The sequence below is a fragment of the Cinclus cinclus genome, chromosome 3 (assembly GCF_963662255.1).
Source record: "Cinclus cinclus chromosome 3, bCinCin1.1, whole genome shotgun sequence".
NCBI lineage: Eukaryota > Metazoa > Chordata > Aves > Passeriformes > Cinclidae > Cinclus > Cinclus cinclus.
In genome coordinates this window covers 3,435,185-3,454,139 of record NC_085048.1, presented here as the reverse complement: position 1 = coordinate 3,454,139, position 18,955 = coordinate 3,435,185, and the positions used below count along the sequence as shown (strand labels likewise).

The window sequence follows — 18,955 nt, the reverse complement described above, 5'->3', positions numbered from 1 at the left end:
GGGGTTGCAAGGTTTCCTCCCCATCCTGTCTTCTGGGATGGGGTGTGGAGCAGCACAGCCACAGCAGGGAGGGCTGTGGCACAGGAACAGGACAAGGAGGAGCAGCAGGAACAACTCCTGTGGGTCACCATGGCCATGGCCACTCAAGGGACACAGCCCCAGTACAGCTGTGCACATGAGGCTGTGCCTGTCAGGGACAAGGGACATGTGGGACTGGCAGGAGCAGCCCAGGGATCCCACCTCCCCCAGAAGGAGCATCCCCAGGGCAGCTCCAGCACAGGCCCCCCACCCAGCCCGGCCCAGCAGGCACTGACAGGCTCAGCGTGCCCAAAGCACGGCCAGGCAGGAGCATCCCCAGGGACACAGCCTCTGCTCAGCCCCAGCACCATCCCCAGGGCCTTCTGCTGCCACCAAGGCAGTGCCACCCCCAGGGGCAGCAGGCACAGCACCCCTCCAGCAGCAGGACACGCACACACAGCCCAGCCCTGCAATGCCAAAGTGCTGCTCTTTATTCAAGCCGGGAAAAGCAGCCCCTGCCCCAAAGAGCCCGGGGCTGCCAGCACAGGGCTCCAGCCCAGCAGCACCCAGCAGGAGCAGCTGCCACTGCTGCTGTCACCACAGCTGGGCACGGCACAGGCACGAGGGCAGGGACAGCAGGACATGGGGACAGGAGACAGAAGAGAGCCAATGGGATGTTCTTCTTGGGAATTGCAGGGTTTTATCCCCAGAAGCTGTAAGAAGAAAAGAAACAAGCACATCACCTGGTGTCACATTCCCTGCCACTCTGTCCCCCTGCCCTGCAATGCCCAGGGTGTGGTGCAGCAGCCTCAGGCTCAGGGCAGGTGAGGTGCAGTCCTTGGTGCAGGCAGGTTGGACCTGAGCTATGTCAGTGCTGGCAGCCCTGGCTCCAGGTCTGTGCAGATGCAGCAAGAGCTGGATCATGTCCCCAGTGCTGCCCAAGGACAGGGAATGTTTCCCTCTTTTATGGCTTCAGTGAGTGGGGTGGCCCTGACAGACCCGGGGTTCCTGCAGCCCCATTTAGAGTATCTCCAAAACCCACATGGATTTTCCTTTTTCTTTTCAAACTCTTACCCTAATTATAAAAGCAGGCTAGATTTTTTCAGGTATTGGCTAGAAAGAAATTTGTAACAGATCCCTCTGTGGAAAAAGAAGAAACTGTTCAGGCTTCAGGCAGGGATTTGTTCCTTACCTTTTGCAGCACACTTTGAATGTTGAACATCTTCCAACAGGTGTTGTGGGGTAGCGACAACTCCCAAAGGTGCAGAATCCTCCTTTGCGCCGGCAGTTCGATGAATTTCCTGTTTCCATGGAGAAAACCACACACAATTACAGCAATAATACTTATACACTCAGCTGATGGATAAGAAAGGCACGCCTTTGGGCCCCAGGAAACATCATCATCCAAACAACCCCTGGGGCTCTCTGCCATCCCTGTGCACGGCAAGTGACTCCCACACAGGAATAGCTAGATGCAGACTTGGAGCCTGAATCCAAACCCCATCCTGACCTACAGATGAAGGCAGAATTCTGTCTCCATGGGATTTTTCCACCCTAAATCATTGTTGAGCGGGAAACTCACTTGAGAAACCCCTTTGACATCAATCCCCTGTTACCTTCACATCACTCCCATAAACTCGGTCACTTCAAGGGACACTGAATTCCCACTCACATTTTTCCCCATTTCCCCACTTCCACTCTCACCTGCAGTGCCCTGGACCAAAAGGAGGATCAGGGGGAAGAGCAGAAACAGGATCTTCATGGCTGCTGCTTCTCCTGGGTCTTCACAGAGCTGCAGAGGGGACACCAAGGCAATGGGGACATGCAGGAGCCCCGGTGGGGCAGGAGCCTGGGCTCTGTGTTTCACCAAACTGCAGATGGGCTGCTTCCAGCCACAGCTGATGATGTTTCCTCTACCTTTCTCTTTAAAAACAATTCCTGGTTTTGTACCACTCGCCAAATTTTGTGAGTGTTTCATGTGTCTGTCTTTTGGAAATAGACCACTTCAATTGATCTTTTCAATTAATTTCTTTGAAGGGCTTCCAAAGAGTTTCCTCAGAGAAGGGGCAGCAGACCTGGGGTCAATTGTTTCCATTCCATTGAAAATACATGGCCAGAGAAATCTGGGAGATGGCACTGGGAGAATTCTAACTGAAAGTTTCAGAAAATGAGGTCTTTCACTCCTTTAGGTTTAGTGCATCAAACACATGCCCCAAACGGCCCGCCCAAACAACTCTGCTTCCCTGGGTGCAGGAAAATCCTCCCAGCTCAGCTTGGCAGTGTCCATCCCAAACTCCAGAGCATTCCCAGGATTCCCAGCAAGGACATTCCCCAGCACCAACCCAGGTGCAGCAGCCAGAGGGCAGGGAAGTGTCTTGATGCCCCGAAATGGGAACAGAAATAAACCTTTGGAATTACAGAAAGCCTGAAATGATAGGAAAACTCTGTACTGCTGTGGGAAAAGAATCTCCTTATTTTCCAAGGGAAAGTACCCATACCCCCAGCAAAGAAGATTCTGGGTCCCTCCTGCAGCGTCAAGGCACCGTTCCAGACTATCCTGTACTTAGGAAACCTCAGTTTCAGCTTCCACTTGTTTGCAATACTTAGACTCACATGAAGGCTTTCACTGTCTTTGCCAAAAAAATCTCAGATGGCCAAATTTTACCTCAAGATACTCCCAGCCATTTGTGGAAATGCTTCTCTGCCGTGCTTTGAGCCGAGACCCTGAGTGAGCAGGATTCTGGAAAGGGACCCCAGACTCACCTCCCTGGAGAAGGTCTGGGCGTTCAGGCAGCAGCAAATCCAAGAGGAATGGCTGTGTGCAGATGCCCTTGGGGCCAGGGAATGCTGCTGTGCCCCAGACACACTGGATTTATGGCAGTGCTGGTGGGTGGGACAGGCCCCAGCTGCTGCTGGCACAAGTGCCCTGAGCCAACCCGGGAGTGCCCCATGTGTGTGGGGTGCTGGGGCTGCCCCTGGTCCCTCCCTGCTGCAGGGCCAGAGGCTGAGGTGCCTCCTGGGGCTGTTGCAATCAATGTCACCGTTGTCCCCATGCAACACCTCTTGTGACACCCGCGGCACAGCGGCAACGGGCTGTGGGGCCAGCTGGGAAATCCTTGGGATGGGCACAGGGGCTGGTGGGGGCTGGCAGAGGCATCAGTGCAGTCCTGGGGGAGCAGAATTCTTTTTTGCTTAAGCTCACAGGATCATGTCTTCAATAGTTTGGGTTGGAAGGGAACTGAAATATTATCTTGTTCCACCCCCTGCCATGGCCAGGGAAACCATCCACTGTCCCAGGTTGCTCCAAACCCCATCCAGCCTGGCCTTGGACATTTCCAGGGATCCAAGGGCCGCCACAGCTTCTCTGGGCACCCTGTTCCAGCACCTCACCACCCTCCCAGTGAAGGATTCCTTCCTAGTATCTGATTTAAACTCTTTCAGAGTGAAATTAAAACAATTTCTTCTCTCCTATCCTTTGTTTTTCCTACTCTGGTTGAACAACCAGATTGTGTTGGATGTGCAAATAGTTACAGAACGTGGAAAGCAACTTTAGAAACTTCAAAAACATGTTATTAGACAAGATGTCTTTGCACCTGACATTTCAGGGTTTAAACAGTGTTCTCTCTCATGACTCTTCTGATAATGTGAGAGCAACACCAGGACAGATGGTCAGTTCTGTAACCCAGGTGACACAACAAACCTGCGTCTCCTTCTAATGCCAGCCAAGGTGAATAAATACAGGCTGGATGCAGCCACCACTTGTGAATCCAGTGAGTTGGATGCCAGCCATGCCACTGGGAGAAGTGACAGTCCTTGCCAGGCAGGAGGGTCTGTGCCATGGGCACAGTTTAGCAGCTTCTTCTCCAGGTGTTTGGCAGACCAAAATCAGAGTTTTGGTCCCCCCAAAGTGAGCTGAGCTGCTGGGGATTTGGCCGTGGAATCTGGTGTCTCATCCTCTTCTGCTTCACTACCCTGAGATGCGAAGTCACAGTGACGAGGTGACAATCCTCAAAAATGTGGGAGATGCATTCTGCATGCTCAGCAGCAGCAGAGGCAGCAGCTGCACACATTACTGCTGGTGGGCTTTACTGGGAGGGTTTCTTGAAGGGACTGAGAAAAGGTTCCACTCTGTGCCAGAGCAGCAGGTTGGTGCTGGTCTCCAGTGAGCAAGGTCTGTTTGTGTCCCTGGATGTGTCCCTGTGTTCCTGAATGTGTCCCTGTGCCTATGGATGTGTCCCTGTGACCCTGAATGTGTCCCTGTGCCTATGGATGTGTCCAGCAAAGCACAGCACCACCAGGTCATTCTACAAGGCAGGATGACACAAGACCCTGGGCCGGGAATCCTTCTCAGAGGTGTCAGAAGAGGAAACCAAAACCTCCTTTTCTCTGGAGTAGAGGGGAAATAGGGAAAGGAACTTTTGGGCTACCAATGACTCCAGCCTGGCCTCTGTGCTCTCCCCATCCTGATGCTGCAAGAAGCAGCAGGAAAGATGATAATGAATTGAATGTATGGAAAAATGGAGGCTTTTAGTGATGCTCCAGTGAAGCTGTGCTGTGGATCCTGAGCATTCCACACAGACATAATGCAGATGAAAGAAGACAAAACAAATCTTTTGGTACAGGTATTTATTTTACCACTATCAGGCTCATGATTTATGTATGAGTTCTCTGCATGTCTATGTCATGTTCCCTGAGGTTCTACTCTTCCATTCCTTTAAAGACTGGTTCCTGCTGCAAGTTCTGCAGCTGGGACTGGAACTGGGACCTTGTAACCAAGCTGAGCCTATTTTAGCGATGAGGTTTGGCCACTGTGTCCAGAGTTCTTAGTCCATGTCTTCTGCAATGGACATGGGAGCAGGGCTCAGAGAATAGAATACATCTGGAGCTGTTACCATCAGGACAATGTTCCTGTTCCCCCAGAAGGAGCATCCCCAGGGCAGCTCCAGCACAGGCCCCCCACCCAGCCCGGCCCAGCAGGCACTGACAGGCTCAGCGTGCCCAAAGCACGGCCAGGCAGGAGCATCCCCAGGGACACAGCCTCTGCTCAGCCCCAGCCCCATCCCCAGGGCCTTCTGCTGCCACCAAGGCAGTGCCACCCCCAGGGGCAGCAGGCACAGCACCCCTCCAGCAGCAGGACACGCACACACAGCCCAGCCCTGCAATGCCAAAGTGCTGCTCTTTATTCAAGCCGGGAAAAGCAGCCCCTGCCCCAAAGAGCCCGGGGCTGCCAGCACAGGGCTCCAGCCCAGCAGCACCCAGCAGGAGCAGCTGCCACTGCTGCTGTCACCACAGCTGGGCACGGCACAGGCACGAGGGCAGGGACAGCAGGACATGGGGACAGGAGACAGAAGAGAGCCAATGGGATGTTCTTCTTGGGAATTTCAGGGTCTCAACCCCAGATTCTGCAGAAAGAAAACAAAAAAGCACATCAACTGGTGTCATTTTCTCTGCCTGCAGAGTGATGTAGTCCTTGGTGCAGGCAGGTTGGACCTGGGCTATGTCAGTGCTGGCAGCCCTGGCTCCAGGTCTGTGCAGATGCAGCAACAGCTGGATCATATCCCCAGTGCTGCCCAAGGACAGGGAATGTTTCCCTCTTTGGTGGCTTGGAGGTGTCCTCTGCAGAGCCTGAATGAGGCTCTGGTACTGGAGGAGATTGGGCTGGCCCTGGCTGACCTGGGGCTGCTGCAGCCACACTCAGGGCAGTTCCAAGCACCTTCCCTCCCCTCAGCTCTGCCTTGGAGCCTGAAGGGCGCTGAGCCTTTAGCTACTCAGGGCTCCTTAACCATCTTCTGTCCTGACAGCAGGTTTTGTAATTCCAAAACTTACCTTTTGCAGCAGAAGTAAAACCTGGAACATTTTCCCGCTATACCATAGGGGAAAGAGCACTTCAAAAGTGAGCAATATCCCTTTTCTCGCTCACATTGTTTCTTATTTGTTGGAGCCAAGGCAGATCCTGCACAAAAAGGAAAGTGATCAAGGTGAGTGCGGCCTAAATGTAAAGAATGGATCTGAATCCAGAGGAGCTGCTGCTGGCTCTGAGTCCCAGTCTTGTATGGGAACTGAGAATCAAACTCAACATCTTCAACTCTCCAGTCAGAGTTCATTTGTCCTCCAGCAATGTGTGCATGTGGGGAAAGACACAGGGAAAAACCAGCGTGAGCTACAGGAGTTGCTGAGCTGGATCCTCTGCTGCACTGACCTTCCTCACAGCAAATCCTTCCCAAATGTTATAAACACCTGAGAACCGTGGTCGATTCCCAGGACCTGGAAAACCCCACTGCTGTGGGTTCACACCTCAGCCATGACCCCTGTGTCCTTCTCACCTGCAGCACTGTGGAGCAACAGGAGGAGCAAGGGGAAGAGCAGGTAGAGGATCCTCATGGCTGATGTCTGTCCTGGGTCTTCTTGGGGCTGCACAGGGGACACAGCAAGAACCAAAGCAGGGTCAAGGATTTAGGGGAATCTTTGTGCCTGGAGATGCCAAGCTAAATGAAATTTTATCCAATGCTCTTTACCGCCCAGCCTGCCCAAAGTTTGTTGCCCAAACAGCCTGTACAATGCCCCGAGGTCAAGAAAGTCTTCCCAGCTCATCTTGCACGTATCCACCCTCAGCTCCCGATTATTCCCAGGATTCCCAGCAAGCCCACTCCCCATCCCTGTGCACCACTGACCCAGGCAGGAGCAAGAGGGCAGGGAAGTGACTTGGTGGGCTGGAAGTGACTCACCCGTGACCTACCTGAGAAAGGTGTTGGTTCCGAGCACAGCAAGGCAGAAGTGGTCTGTAACCAACCAACCTGGAATCACCTGTGTGAAGAGTCCAGCCAGGGGAGTGTCCCTGTGCCCCACACACGCTGCTTTTGCCCTGTTTCCAGGGGGTGGGACAGGCTGTTTGTGCTGGTGACACAAGTGCCCTGAGCCAACCCGGGAGTTCCCCATGTGTGTGGGGTGCTGGGGCTGCCCCTGGTCCCTCCCTGCTGCAGGGCCAGAGGCTGAGGTGCCTCCTGGGGCTGTTGCAATCAATGTCACCGTTGTCCCCATGCAACACCTCTTGTGACACCCGCGGCACAGCGGCAACGGGCTGTGGGGCCAGCTGGGAAATCCTTGGGATGGGCACAGGGACTGGTGGGGGCTGGCAGAGGCATCAGTGCAGTCCTGGGGGAGCAGAATTCTTTTTTTAGAGATTCATCATGGGCTGGTTTGGGTTGGAGGGCACCTGAAAGCTCATCTCTTTCCACACCCTTCCATGGGCAGGGATACCTTCCAATTATCCCACTTTGCTCCAAACCTTGTCCAACCTGGCCTTGGACCCTTCCATTGATGGGGTAGCCACAGCTCCTGTGGGCAACCTCACCACCCTCAGAGCCAATAATTTCTTCTTAATATCCAGTTTGACCCTGCTCTCTGTCCGTTTGACGCCATTGTCCTTTGTCCTGTCCCTCCAGACCCTGGCCCAAAGTCCCTCTCCAGCTCTTTTGATCTCCTTGAGGCCCTGGATGGGGTTTAAGGTCTTCCCAACCTCTTCTCTTCTCCATGCTGAACATCCCCAGATAACTCAATCTTTATGGTTTATGTTTTGGCATGTATGAGTCTGATTTTTGTGTAAGGCAGAAAATGAAAATGTCTTTTTAGCCTTCTGCTCCATAACTGCATCACTGGGCAGAGTTTTGCTGCCAAGCCATCACCCTGAGACAGATGTTAAATATTTTGTTAATGACATAATGTGTTTTGGAGAAATATGCGGCAGGATAGGGGCATCTTCATAGGAAGTGAGAGGTGGATGACATTACCCAGTGAAACAAGATGGAAGAAAATGCCAATAAACAACAACCTGGAATCTCTGCCAGGCGCTTCATACCCAGCTGGGAATTTGGAATTGGCCAGGGTGGCATCCTTGGATAGAGAAATCTTTATCAGTAGTACCACAGCCACTCGTTAGGAATACAAATGTTCATTGGTCATGATCATGGAGGCATTTTCCAGAGAGGCTGAAGTCAGCCTTAGCAGAGGAAAGCCATTCTGACCTCAACTTGTGTCCAGGTGGGTGGAGACCCTCAGCTCCCACCTTGCAGGATGACCCAGGTTACCCATCTGATTCATAGGCCACTTTGTGATATCACCTTGAGCGGCACCTGCACAGTTCCCCTGGGAACTTTTCCTCTTTTCCTCTAAGGTCCACAAAGGTCTCCTTGGGGTGTCCCCATGGGATAATCCCATGTGCTCATGAGGGCAAGGGAGTCCCTCCCTGTGGGATGATGTAGTGGGATGGGGTGTGGAGCAGCACAGCTCCCAGCAGGGCCTCTGGCAAGGAGGGTCACAGTGGGCCCAGGACCTCCAGGTGGGGAATGAAGGGTTTTAACCATTCCTGTACTCCCAAGAAAATATTTCTTCACAGTAAGAAATAAGGGATTTTGGCATCTGAACACATTCCCACAAAGGGAAGCTGAGTTCTTTTAGCCAGCCTTTCTCTTGGCACTGTAGGTTAAGGTCTGTGTAGACCTTCAGAACTGTATGGCTCAGAAAAATTCAAATTAAGCAGCAGTTTGCACCATAAATTTTGCCCTCTGGGATAAGTGCATTAAACCCCAGGCAGGATCATGACCCAAGTTTCAGTGCATATTTCAGTGACCAATGCTAAACAACAACAATTTATTTAGAAGGAGGGGAAGCAATGCAGAATACTTTTGGATTTACTCTATATCATAAAGCCTTTTGCTTTGGCAATGAAAAGAGTGTGAAGTTTTGCTGCAGGATCCAGTGAGTTTACAATTAAGAAGATTCCAAGCAAATTTTTAGGCTTCGAAAAAATTTTCATTGCTCTTCAATGAATGGCTCATCAACATTTCTTAGGTTCCATGGCCTGCACAAAGAAAAAAAACAAATCAGTTTTTCTTTCTCCTTATATTCCCCCTCTAGTCACTCTCAGCCCAGGCTTTTTTTTTATCTGCTGGACACAATTCTTCCCAAAATAGTACATGTCATTTGTAGTCACGTTGGGACAGCTCTATGCAATCATACCTATGAGTAGGAGACTTTCCCTATTGCTTCAGGAAAAGCAGGGAATTAAATTGATATCCCTAGATTCTGGGCTGAATGCATTTATTACTGAGTGAAAATAGAAGGCTATCTTTCATATGATAATTTAATTTTCCAACAAATTTTACAATAAAAACCTCACCCTGTGCCTGAGAACATTGTCCAAATGCTTCTGGGGCAGCATGTAACACTTGAGTCAACACAGACCACTTGACTGTCCTCATGGCATGATAACATTTTTTTCCCCCTTATACCTAATATAAATATTCAGGAACACCCCAGGATTTAGGAGACAGGCAAAATATTTTCTATTTCCCTGCTCATCCTGCAGATGAGCCTTGGTGAGCCCCAAACTCACGGTTTGCAGCAGGAGCGGAACCCAAAGCAGCTTCCAACTTTAACCAGGTGGATGGGGCACGCTCCAAAGTGACAGCTCCCTCCTCTACAGAAAAGCATTTCCCTCCGGGGAGAAGACAAACCTGCAACAAGAACAGAATATTTCTTTCCACCCTTGATTAATTCCTGACTGGCTTCTAGCAATTTGAAACAGAAGTGGTTAAAACGTGCTGGGAATTCTTCTTCAGGTGCACAAAAAATCCCTTTCCAGCATCTCTTTCCCACCTTACCTGGAGAAACCTGGAGTGCCAAGAAGAGGAGAGAAAAGAGAAGGCCAAGGATCTTCATGGCTGAGGATTTGCTGTGGCACTGTTGGGAAAAGGACCAAGAAAAATGTAAGACAGTGCCTGGGACCTGCAGTCCCCTAAACTACACAAACACTGGGTTAATAAAAATTGCATTTATATTAATTTTATCTTTAAGCTTTCAAAAATAATCACTAAAACCCATAGGAAATCCTTACCACTGTGTATGGGCAAAATGTTTTCAGAACATGTCATCATTAAGTTACTTTAATAGTTTGGTTGCTCAGATTTCTTTTCCATTTTACAAATAGTCCTTAGCCAGAACATAATCATCGAATCCCAGAGCAGTTTGGATTGGAAAGAACCTTGAAGCTCACCTTGTTCCAACCCCCAGGGCTAAGACACCTTCACTGGACCAGGCTGTTCAAAGTCCCATCAGCCTGGTCTTGAATACTTCTAAAAATAACTTTATTTTTAACTAATAGTTTTTTCTAGTAAATAAACAACATAAAGCAAAATTAGAAGATAATGCAGTAAAAACTACAAATTTCAGGGGGAAAAAAGTTCATTTTGTAATGTTTAAATTTATCAGTGTTTAAATTTATCAATTTATCACCATCTCCAGTCTTGGTCTACAGGCAGCAGTTCTAGAATGGAAATGTACAATCAAATCAATTCCCATTTGAAAATAAAATTTTAAAAGCAAGCATGATGCCTTCATTTCAGGATTTTAAACTAATATTAGGATTAGCTTTATAGTATAAAATAGACTAGAAGGGTGATTATAGGTAAAGAAGTGTAAATTTCATTTCCTGACATTAGGAATGTTCTGATCTGTCACAAATGATGATCTCTCAAGCAAGGAATGGAAATGAGATTGTGCTGAATTGTCCTGTTGTTGAGAACAGAATTGATAGAGGGTGACCCAAAACTATTTCAAAATTAGTATTAGAAGTTTGCACAAGTTTCTGTAGATTTGAAATTACCAGGAGAAATAAGGAGACAAAGTGAACAATTCTGTAAATGAAATAAGGTATTTAACATAGAGACATAAATAAAAAATGCAATATATAAAATACATATTATATACTATATATAAATATATAAATAATATATAATTTTATACCTATTATTCATTGTGAAAATACTGTATAACTATTTATAATATGTTTATATTCCAAGGTTATATATTTAATGAAAATGTATAGATATAGACATGTAGATTTCTGCTGAGAGGTCACCAATTTCTCTGGACCACAGACTTCTCTGAAGTAACCTGAACCAATCAAACATTCATTTTCCTAGGACTTTAGAATTAAAGAATTTTTATTAAAGCATTCTAGGTATTAGCATATATTTGAACTAGTTATTCAACATGTCCAATTTTCCTAAATCTTAGGTTTAGATTTTTTAGTAACATACAGATCAAAGTTAATGAAGTAGAGGTTTGGGGGTTTGTTTTGGAGTTGGATTTTTGAGGAGAAAAACAAAAGCTGACATTGAAAGAAAAGAACTGAGGCATTACCAGGTATCAGGTGAGTCCTGAAGCCAAGCAAGACTTGCTGGTGGTCCCTTCCCTCCTGAAGACTTTGGCTCTGGGACTGGGATACTCCTTTATAAGGTGAGTCCCAAAAAAAGACTGGCAAATACTTTCTCTCCCCAGCCATTCATTGAACCAATCAAAAAAATACTGTTTGTTTTTTTTTTCTGGTGGCATCTAATCCAACCAGTAACCAACTGCTTTTCATTTCCCAATGATAAAATAGGGTTTCTTTCTGAATCTGTTTAAGCTTTTTCCTGGAAAATCCCATGTTTTTCATGCAATACCTCTTGTGACACTCCAGTTTGTGTAAGAGACGTTAACCCACCATGGTATGTGTCAAACATCTTGGGATAGAGGTTGAGCTGTCCCTGCTTAGGAGCAACTTAAAACCTTGCAATACAAAGCATCTGTATGTTCTCTTCAATCTCAGTTAATTTTCTGTTCCATAAATACAGAATATAAGAACACGGAATGGGTATATGGAACTAAAAACGAATGTTCATTGGCTTCCTGGCCAGTGGCCACTGAAGATGCCTGAGTAAAACAAAATGTACTGAAATAAAGTGAATACATCATGGTTATGTTCCTGGACACCCTTCTAGCTGATGAGAAATATGTAAATTTAGGCAAATCTAGTGCCAGAGCATGTCTTTGGACCCTCAGGCCCCAAAGCTCCTGCTTGAGCTTTTTTTTCCAGGACTCTGGTTGATTTTTTGATGCTTCTGTCTTCCACAGGGCCTTCAGTTGATCATTCCAAAACCACATTATGCCTTAGATGAGCATTCAGTTTTTGCTTATCTGCTTCTAGCCTTCCAGCTGTTGACCTCTGCTTCTTCTGCCATGGGAAGTAGCACCCAACTTCTGCATGGATGAAGCACCTCTCCTGTAAAGAGGTGGAGAGAGGGTGGAGAGAGTGGGTGTTCAGCCTGGGAACGAGAAGGCTCCAGGGAAACCTTAGACTCCATCTTAGTATCTAAAGGGGTATTATGAAAAGGAGGGAGAGGGACTTTTATATGGACTGACAGTGACAAGACAAGGGGAAATGGTTTTAAACTGACAAAAGGCAGGTTTGCAATAGATGTTAAGAAGAAATTCTTCCCTGTAAGGCTGGTGAGGCCCAGGCACAGGTTTCCCAGAGAAGCTGCAGCTTCTCCATCCCTGGAAGTGTTCAAAACCAGGCTGGATGGAGCTCGGAGCAACCTGAGATAGTGGAAGGTGTCTGGGTCTACACCGGGGAGGTTGGAATTAAATGGTCTTTAAGGTCCCTTAGAATCCAAACCATGCTATGTTTCTATGATTCTAAGATATTAAATACTTTTTCAGGCCATATTTTACTTTAAACCTCCCTGCAATCAACAAACAAATATTGTTCATGCAGTATTTTAACATGGTATGTGAAGTGCATTGTAATAGGTAATGATACATTAGCTAATTTGAATGATTGGTGTTTCTAATTGACCAAGACCTCTGCAAATGATACCATGTCTTACAGAACCTTTAGTAACAAAATTAAACTGAAATATTTTAATTGCTGACTAGTTTACCTTCTAACATGTAATTTTCTCATTATTTTGATATTAAGTTCTTAAGTAGAATCATAGTATAGTCTGAATTGGAAGGGATTATTGAAAGATGAATAAGTTCAAGCCCTCTGCAATGAGCAGGGATATCTTCAACTAGATCAGGTCAGCCCAGAACTAGCTCAGAGCCCTGTCCAAGTATATAGGTACACAGAAGTACCTGAAATACAGAAATTATCTGTATGTACATGAGAACATGACCACAAACCCTCTCCCTTACAACCATACCCTGACACAGCTTTTTATTCTCTAGATAATTTTGTATGTGAACTGTGTCTGCAATAGGAAAAAAATCATAATTGAATTTCTGGTGTGACTGCCAACATCTGGCCATAAAACTGAAAAATTGAGGGAATAAAATTGCAAAAGTTGCAGTTGCTTCACCTCTTGCCAAGTGTTTGTGGTTAACTTGCCAACTGTTACTCTTACCCAACCCAATTCCTCAAGGAAACAAAGGTGCATCATTAATTTTTTATTGTGTGTAAGATCCTATGTGCAAGTACTGTTGAGGGCTTGGCTTTAGCACTGGGCATCCTTGGCCCTGTTTAATATAAATTTCACATGGTCACAGTCCCATCCAGCCCATCAAAAAACCTCTTCCTGGACAAGGGGAAGGGAGAAGCAGAGGAGGGGTGGAGCACCTTTGGCAGAACTCAGCAAGATTTTGGGTTGTGGCTCTTAGGGTGGACAATCTTTCCATCCCCATCTGCAGCTCCTTCTGAGTGAGAGACAATCAAACACTTTCAAATATTATGGTGTGGTCAGCGTTTTGTGTAATAATACAGTGCTGAGGAGCTGCTGTGCCTGATGCAGGTGGGATACACTCCAATGGGAAACGTCCTCGCAGGAGGCTGCAAAGTGAAGAAGGAATGTCTTTCACCCTTTTAAAATCAAGATATTTGAGTAATTTTACCAAGATTGCCTTCCAGAGAAGGAGAATCTTATCTCCATCTTAGGAGTTTGTATCTGTCACAGAAGATGAAACAATTAGGAGCAAAAAAGGAGAGACACAAACTCTGCTCCTAGAAGTTTTCTCTTGAAAATAAAGAAGGAATATTAGGGACGTCTTTCAGTAGTGTTACGCTTAAAGTGCTTCAAACTGTACACAAAATTTATTTAATCAAGCTCAATACTAATGATTATGCAACTATCTTGGATAAATGATGAGGTTAACATCTGCATGAACAATTCTGGCTCTATCTTTTGACCTGACAGCTAACTGAAGGTCCTGGGGTACAAGGGCAGAGTCCCTTTTCTTTTTTTGAGAACCACAACATGACTGGCAGTGATGTGTGTATGATCAAAGCTCCTTGTCACAGGCCAGGTACCCCAAAGTTTCTTAAATTCAAAGAACTTTTCTAAACTAGATCAGATTTTCTAGAGAAAAATGGCAGGGTTAATCTCAACCAGTTGCAGATATCCTAAAAGGAAATATCTAAGTACATCCTATTTTCACAGTTTTTCCTTTATGGATAAAAGAGAGAGACTGTTCCATGAACTTTAAATATACATTTGCAATAAGATTATTAGAAATGAAACATAGAAGTAACAGTAGGGATAGTAGAAACCCAGAAGCATTGCAGGAGGAGGTGTTTTGCAGTAAGAGCCACGAGCAATAATTCTGCAGAGCAGCACAAGTGGCAGCTGTGTCTCTCACAGAACCACAATTTGCTCTTCAGAGGGCTTTTTAAAAAATGTTGTCACCTCTCCAGACTCACCCAAAAAGTCATTAGGAGTCCAAACCATCTGAGTTTGGTAACATATTCCACTGGCACTGTTGTGTGACTGTTCAGCAACTGCTTTTGAAGAGATAACAACCAAATCACTATGCTGAACATCCATAACTCTCAGGAACAGATTTTTTTTACTCTCTTTCCCCTTTATTTTTTACATTTTTTTCCTGTTTTGTGTTGCTGATATGTTTCAAAATGTTCCCAGTTTTCCTTTGCATAAGGTCCACTCAGAAGCAAAATTTCTCAGATGCCTCCAGGCCCTCTGAAGGAAACATCTGGAGTTCTCTTGGCTTTATCTACACTGGTAGGCTGTGAGGGCAAGCAAAAAGAGACAGAAGCACAGATTCCAGTCTGCATTTTGTTTCTTGCAATGAGAAAGGAAGGTTCACTTTGAGACTGCAATGACTGCTCATTTTGGTACTGAGGGCTCTTCATTTGTAGAATTGCAGAATGGTTTGGGTTGGAAAGGACCTTAAAAATCATCTCAACCCCCTACCAAAAGCAAGGACAACTTCCACTATCCCAGGGTACTCCAAGCCCTGTCCAACCTGTCCTGGAACACTTCCAGGGGCAGCCACAGCTTCTCTGGGCACACTGTGCCAGGGCCTCACCACCCTCACAGGGAAAATGTTTCCCTCCTTCCCTACAAAGAATCACCCAAGGCTCAACCACATGAATGCGACGATAACTGATTTTATTAAAGGAGAGGAAAGAAATAGTTTCCACAGTTCATGCTTGTGATGTTTGCTTCACTGCAAGGGAAGATTGTGACAGCTTTTCATTGCAGCAGGAACTGGTGCCACCAGCAGCCATGGGAGCAGGGTGATTCCCAGGAGCCATTCAGGAGAAGCAGGAAGGATTTCCAAGGCTAAGCCAGAGACTCTTCAGCTACTCCAGCCCCTGCATGAAGAACAGAGAGTCTCAGGCTCCCCACCTGTAGGTTTTCTGCAGAGATGTTCTCCTTATCTCATGACATCAGAGCAGAGGCTGCCATGGGATGTGAATTCCCCCTCTATGCCAGCAGGTTTGGCACCAGTGAAGTGGTACAAGGTGGCAGGAGCTGTGCCTCTAAGATGCTGCTCTGGAGAAAAGACAATGAGGATATGAGCCCTTCCCACAGAGATCCCTGCATTTCTACTCACTTTCTGCAGCAAGAAAATCCATTTCTACACGTTCCAATCCAGTAGAACGGGCGACGACAAATCCCTGGGAAGCAGCGTCCATTTTGGAGCAAACAAGAATTATGTAGCCTAGGAAACACTTGTTGTCCTGCACAGCACAAAGAGAAGAGTCATTTGCTATGAAAGAGATCAAAAGTGAATGCAGTCTTCTTCTTCACTCCCCTCACTCCTTACCTGCAGCCCCTTGGAGCATCAGGAAGAGGACAACAAGGAGCACGTGAAGGATCCTCATGGCCACAGCTGGGATGTGAATTCTTTACCTGAACTGAGCAGAGATCACAAGGTGGAACAGCGTTGGACAGAGGAGATGAGGAACTACTTAAAAAATGTGTCCAGAGACACCACAGCCAAAATCTTTGCCCAGCGGATTTGTACAAGAAACAGAGTGAAAAACCTCATCCTTGGAGATATTAGCAATTCCAAGAAGTGCATCTCTCAACAACCTGACCTAACTAGTACCACTTTAAGCACAGATTCAGACTAGAAACTCCTGGGTTAGCTCAAAACCTAAGTAATACTGAGATTTTATGGTGTTTTGGTGCTGGTTATCCTTTTTATTTTCTTCTTTTAATTTTGTTTTTACTGCACTGAAAAAAAATATATCCCAGATCTCTTCAGCACCAAGTAGGTTACTCTGATACCAGCATAGGCCCACAAGTTATCCCCCTTCCACACACTGACATACACAAAGAGTTCAGAGAATGAGCCAATCTTAACCCTTAGGAAAGTCTAATAAAAGACATCTATCTTTTCAGTATTAATTAAGGTAGCAACTCATTTAAAATGCTACTGCATTCTGGTGAGATATGTGGCTCAAAATGCAAAGCTCAGCTGCTGTGCTGGCTGGGTGTCTGTTCCTGGAGTAAAACAGACATTTCTGTCTCTGATGTCTCAAGGGAAGGTTCTCAGATCTCTGTTCCTCCTGGAAGCCCTGCAAGGAGCCAACCCATGGTTCTACAGAACATGTACACACAGGAGGCCCCTGCTGGAGTAAAGAGAGGGAAGGTTAATCAAAGCAGAAACTTGAGACTGGTGAAAGGAAGAGAGGTTTGTGAAGATGGAGAGGTGAGGGTGGCTCTCCAGAACCAGGCAGAGTTACCTGAGGAGAAGATGGAGGGTCACTGCTGCTTCTGGCCTCCCGTGGATGCACCACACCCAAACACGCCTATAAAGGGCTGGGGATGAGCCAATGCAGTCATTGTCCAGTGGAAAAAAAAAAAAAAAAAAAAAAAGCCTTTTCCAGCCTGTAATTTGCTTCCTCCAATGAGAAAGGAAGGTCCACTTTGAGACGGCTTTCACCACAGAGCCCCTGATCTTTGTGCAACCCATCTTAGACCATCCAAGTTTGCGTAATGCACGTTAGACCGCAGGGTGATGTAAAATACCTGGGAACATTCACTGAATGCTCCTTCTGATCCTGAGGGCTCCTCAGTTGTAGAATCCCAGAGTGGCTTGGTTTGGAAGGGATCTTAAAGATCTCTTGGTTATCAGGTTTTCCTTCTGTGAACGTGACATCACCAAAATTCTGCTAACATCATGGTGACCTCACACCTGAATGAAGCCTGAATCTCTGACATATGTATACAAGTAGCCAGAGAAAATTCCAAGCCAAGCAATATTTTTCTGTCAAACCAGAATCCCAGAAGAAAACAGAAAAAAAAAAAGGTAAATTATCTGCCTTCCCCCTTCTTTTTCCTCCTAGAAGTTGGTTTTGATTTTAGAAAATCAAAGAGACACAGAACTATATGAGTTGGAATGGGCATTAAAGAACATCTACTTCCAACCTCCTTCCATGGGCAGGGACACCTCCCACTGCTCCAGGTTACTCAGAGCCCTGCCCACCCCAGCCTTGAACATTTCCAGAGATCCAGGGGCAGCCACAGCTGTTCTGGGCAACCTGTGCCAGGGCCTCACTACCCTTACAGGGAAAAATTTCCTCCCCTTCCCTGGAAAATAATCGCTGGTAATGTCACCAGCTTCCCCTGGTGACTGCTGTGGTGCTTTACTTCTGGACCAAGAAGCCAGCACAACCAGAAGCCTTGATGCCTAGGAGGGATCTCAAAATTGCATAAGGAAGAGGACAGGAGTGGGCTGTGGAAATCTGTGTGGATTTTAAGAAATCTCAATGTTGGGAATATCTTCCTCAAGGTATATCAGCTTTAGAGCTGCTTGAGTGTCCTGAATGAAAAACCAGCTCAGATGTCCCACCTTCAGGTTAGTAAAATCTAGGGTTTGTTCCCAGATAGGCCAACTCCACATGGGATAAATCACAGCTTTACATGCAGTCAAGGAAGCACAGATAAATATTACTGAAGCTTTAGAGATGTAAAGTTCAATTTCTGCTCTCTGGATCTCCAAGCAGCACTTTTATCCTCGTGTTTCCAGAGTTTTGGAAGCAGCTGACAAAGCCTGTTTGTTTGTGCCTTCCCTTTGTTGTGGGAGAGGTGCAATTCCCAAAGGGAGCAGGGGCAGCTCACTCCACCTCTCTGCTCAAAATACCCAAGAGCAGATGGGATTTCCAGGCAGGGTCTGGCCAAATCAGGTCTGGGCAGTTTTCCACAGGGCTGTCCAAGGTCAGTGGATGGACAACAGGGTTGTTCCCACATGGATTTCATGCCATTTTTTTTGCCAGGTGTGGAGGTGCTGTGGGGACAAATGTTGGGCAATCGTACCAAAGGTCTGTCACCCTTCCTGTCATTTGCACAGAGGACGCTGGAGGAAGAGGATGGCAGAGAGAAGGTGAAGGATCCTCATTGCTTCGAGTGTCTGGGCACATCTCATTGTCACAGGTAAGCTGAGGTCACACATGGACACACAGGGCTTAACCCAGTGGCCTTCACACCAGCTCCTAGAGTGATTTAGGGCTGGCTTACATCTCTTCCTGGGACTGGTAGGAAAGGGTCAGGAGAGAGGAAAGCAAGCCAGGAAGGAAGGATGGGACACAGGGACACCTCAGGCAGCATTTGTCTAAGTGTGGGCAAAGGAACTGAGACCTGGATTTTCACTGGGAACAAAGTCTGTGGTGTGCTGAGTGATAAAAAATCAACTGGGACTTCGAAGAGTCCTTCCACATATTCATTTTTACAGTATTTTATATATAAATATATCTACGTTAGTGTGGATTTGCTAGGAGGGAAATAGAGAAACAGGAGAGTAAAAAATATAATTATAGAATTTCTCCACATTTAAATAAACAATCTCTGAAATTAATTGCTGAGTAAACCAC

At 46.6% G+C, this 18,955-nt stretch overlaps 1 protein-coding gene across 1 annotated transcript; it reads right to left on the bottom strand.

The window, feature by feature from the left end:
* Positions 1–8,684: 8,684 nt before the first annotated feature.
* On the bottom strand, positions 8,685–11,271 carry LOC134041562 (gallinacin-2-like). The gene is made up of 4 exons (XM_062488398.1): positions 11,218–11,271; positions 9,678–9,756; positions 9,410–9,530; positions 8,685–8,875 (listed from the first exon to the last, which is right to left on the bottom strand). The coding sequence occupies exons 2-4, from the start codon at positions 9,733–9,735 to the stop codon at positions 8,827–8,829; spliced, it is 228 nt and encodes a 75-aa protein (XP_062344382.1). The 5' UTR covers positions 9,736–9,756; positions 11,218–11,271; the 3' UTR covers positions 8,685–8,826.
* Between the last annotated feature and the right edge of the window lie 7,684 nt (positions 11,272–18,955).

Coding starts and splice junctions, on each gene's coding strand:
- LOC134041562 (XM_062488398.1), bottom strand. CDS start 9,735: ATGAAGATCCTTGGCCTTCTCTTTTCTCTCCTCTTCTTGGCACTCCAG. Junction 9,531..9,677: donor GGCACTCCAGGTTTCTCCAG/GTAAGGTGGGAA, acceptor TTCTTGTTGCAG/GTTTGTCTTCTCCCCGGAGG. Junction 8,876..9,409: donor TTCCGCTCCTGCTGCAAACC/GTGAGTTTGGGG, acceptor TTCTTTGTGCAG/GCCATGGAACCTAAGAAATG.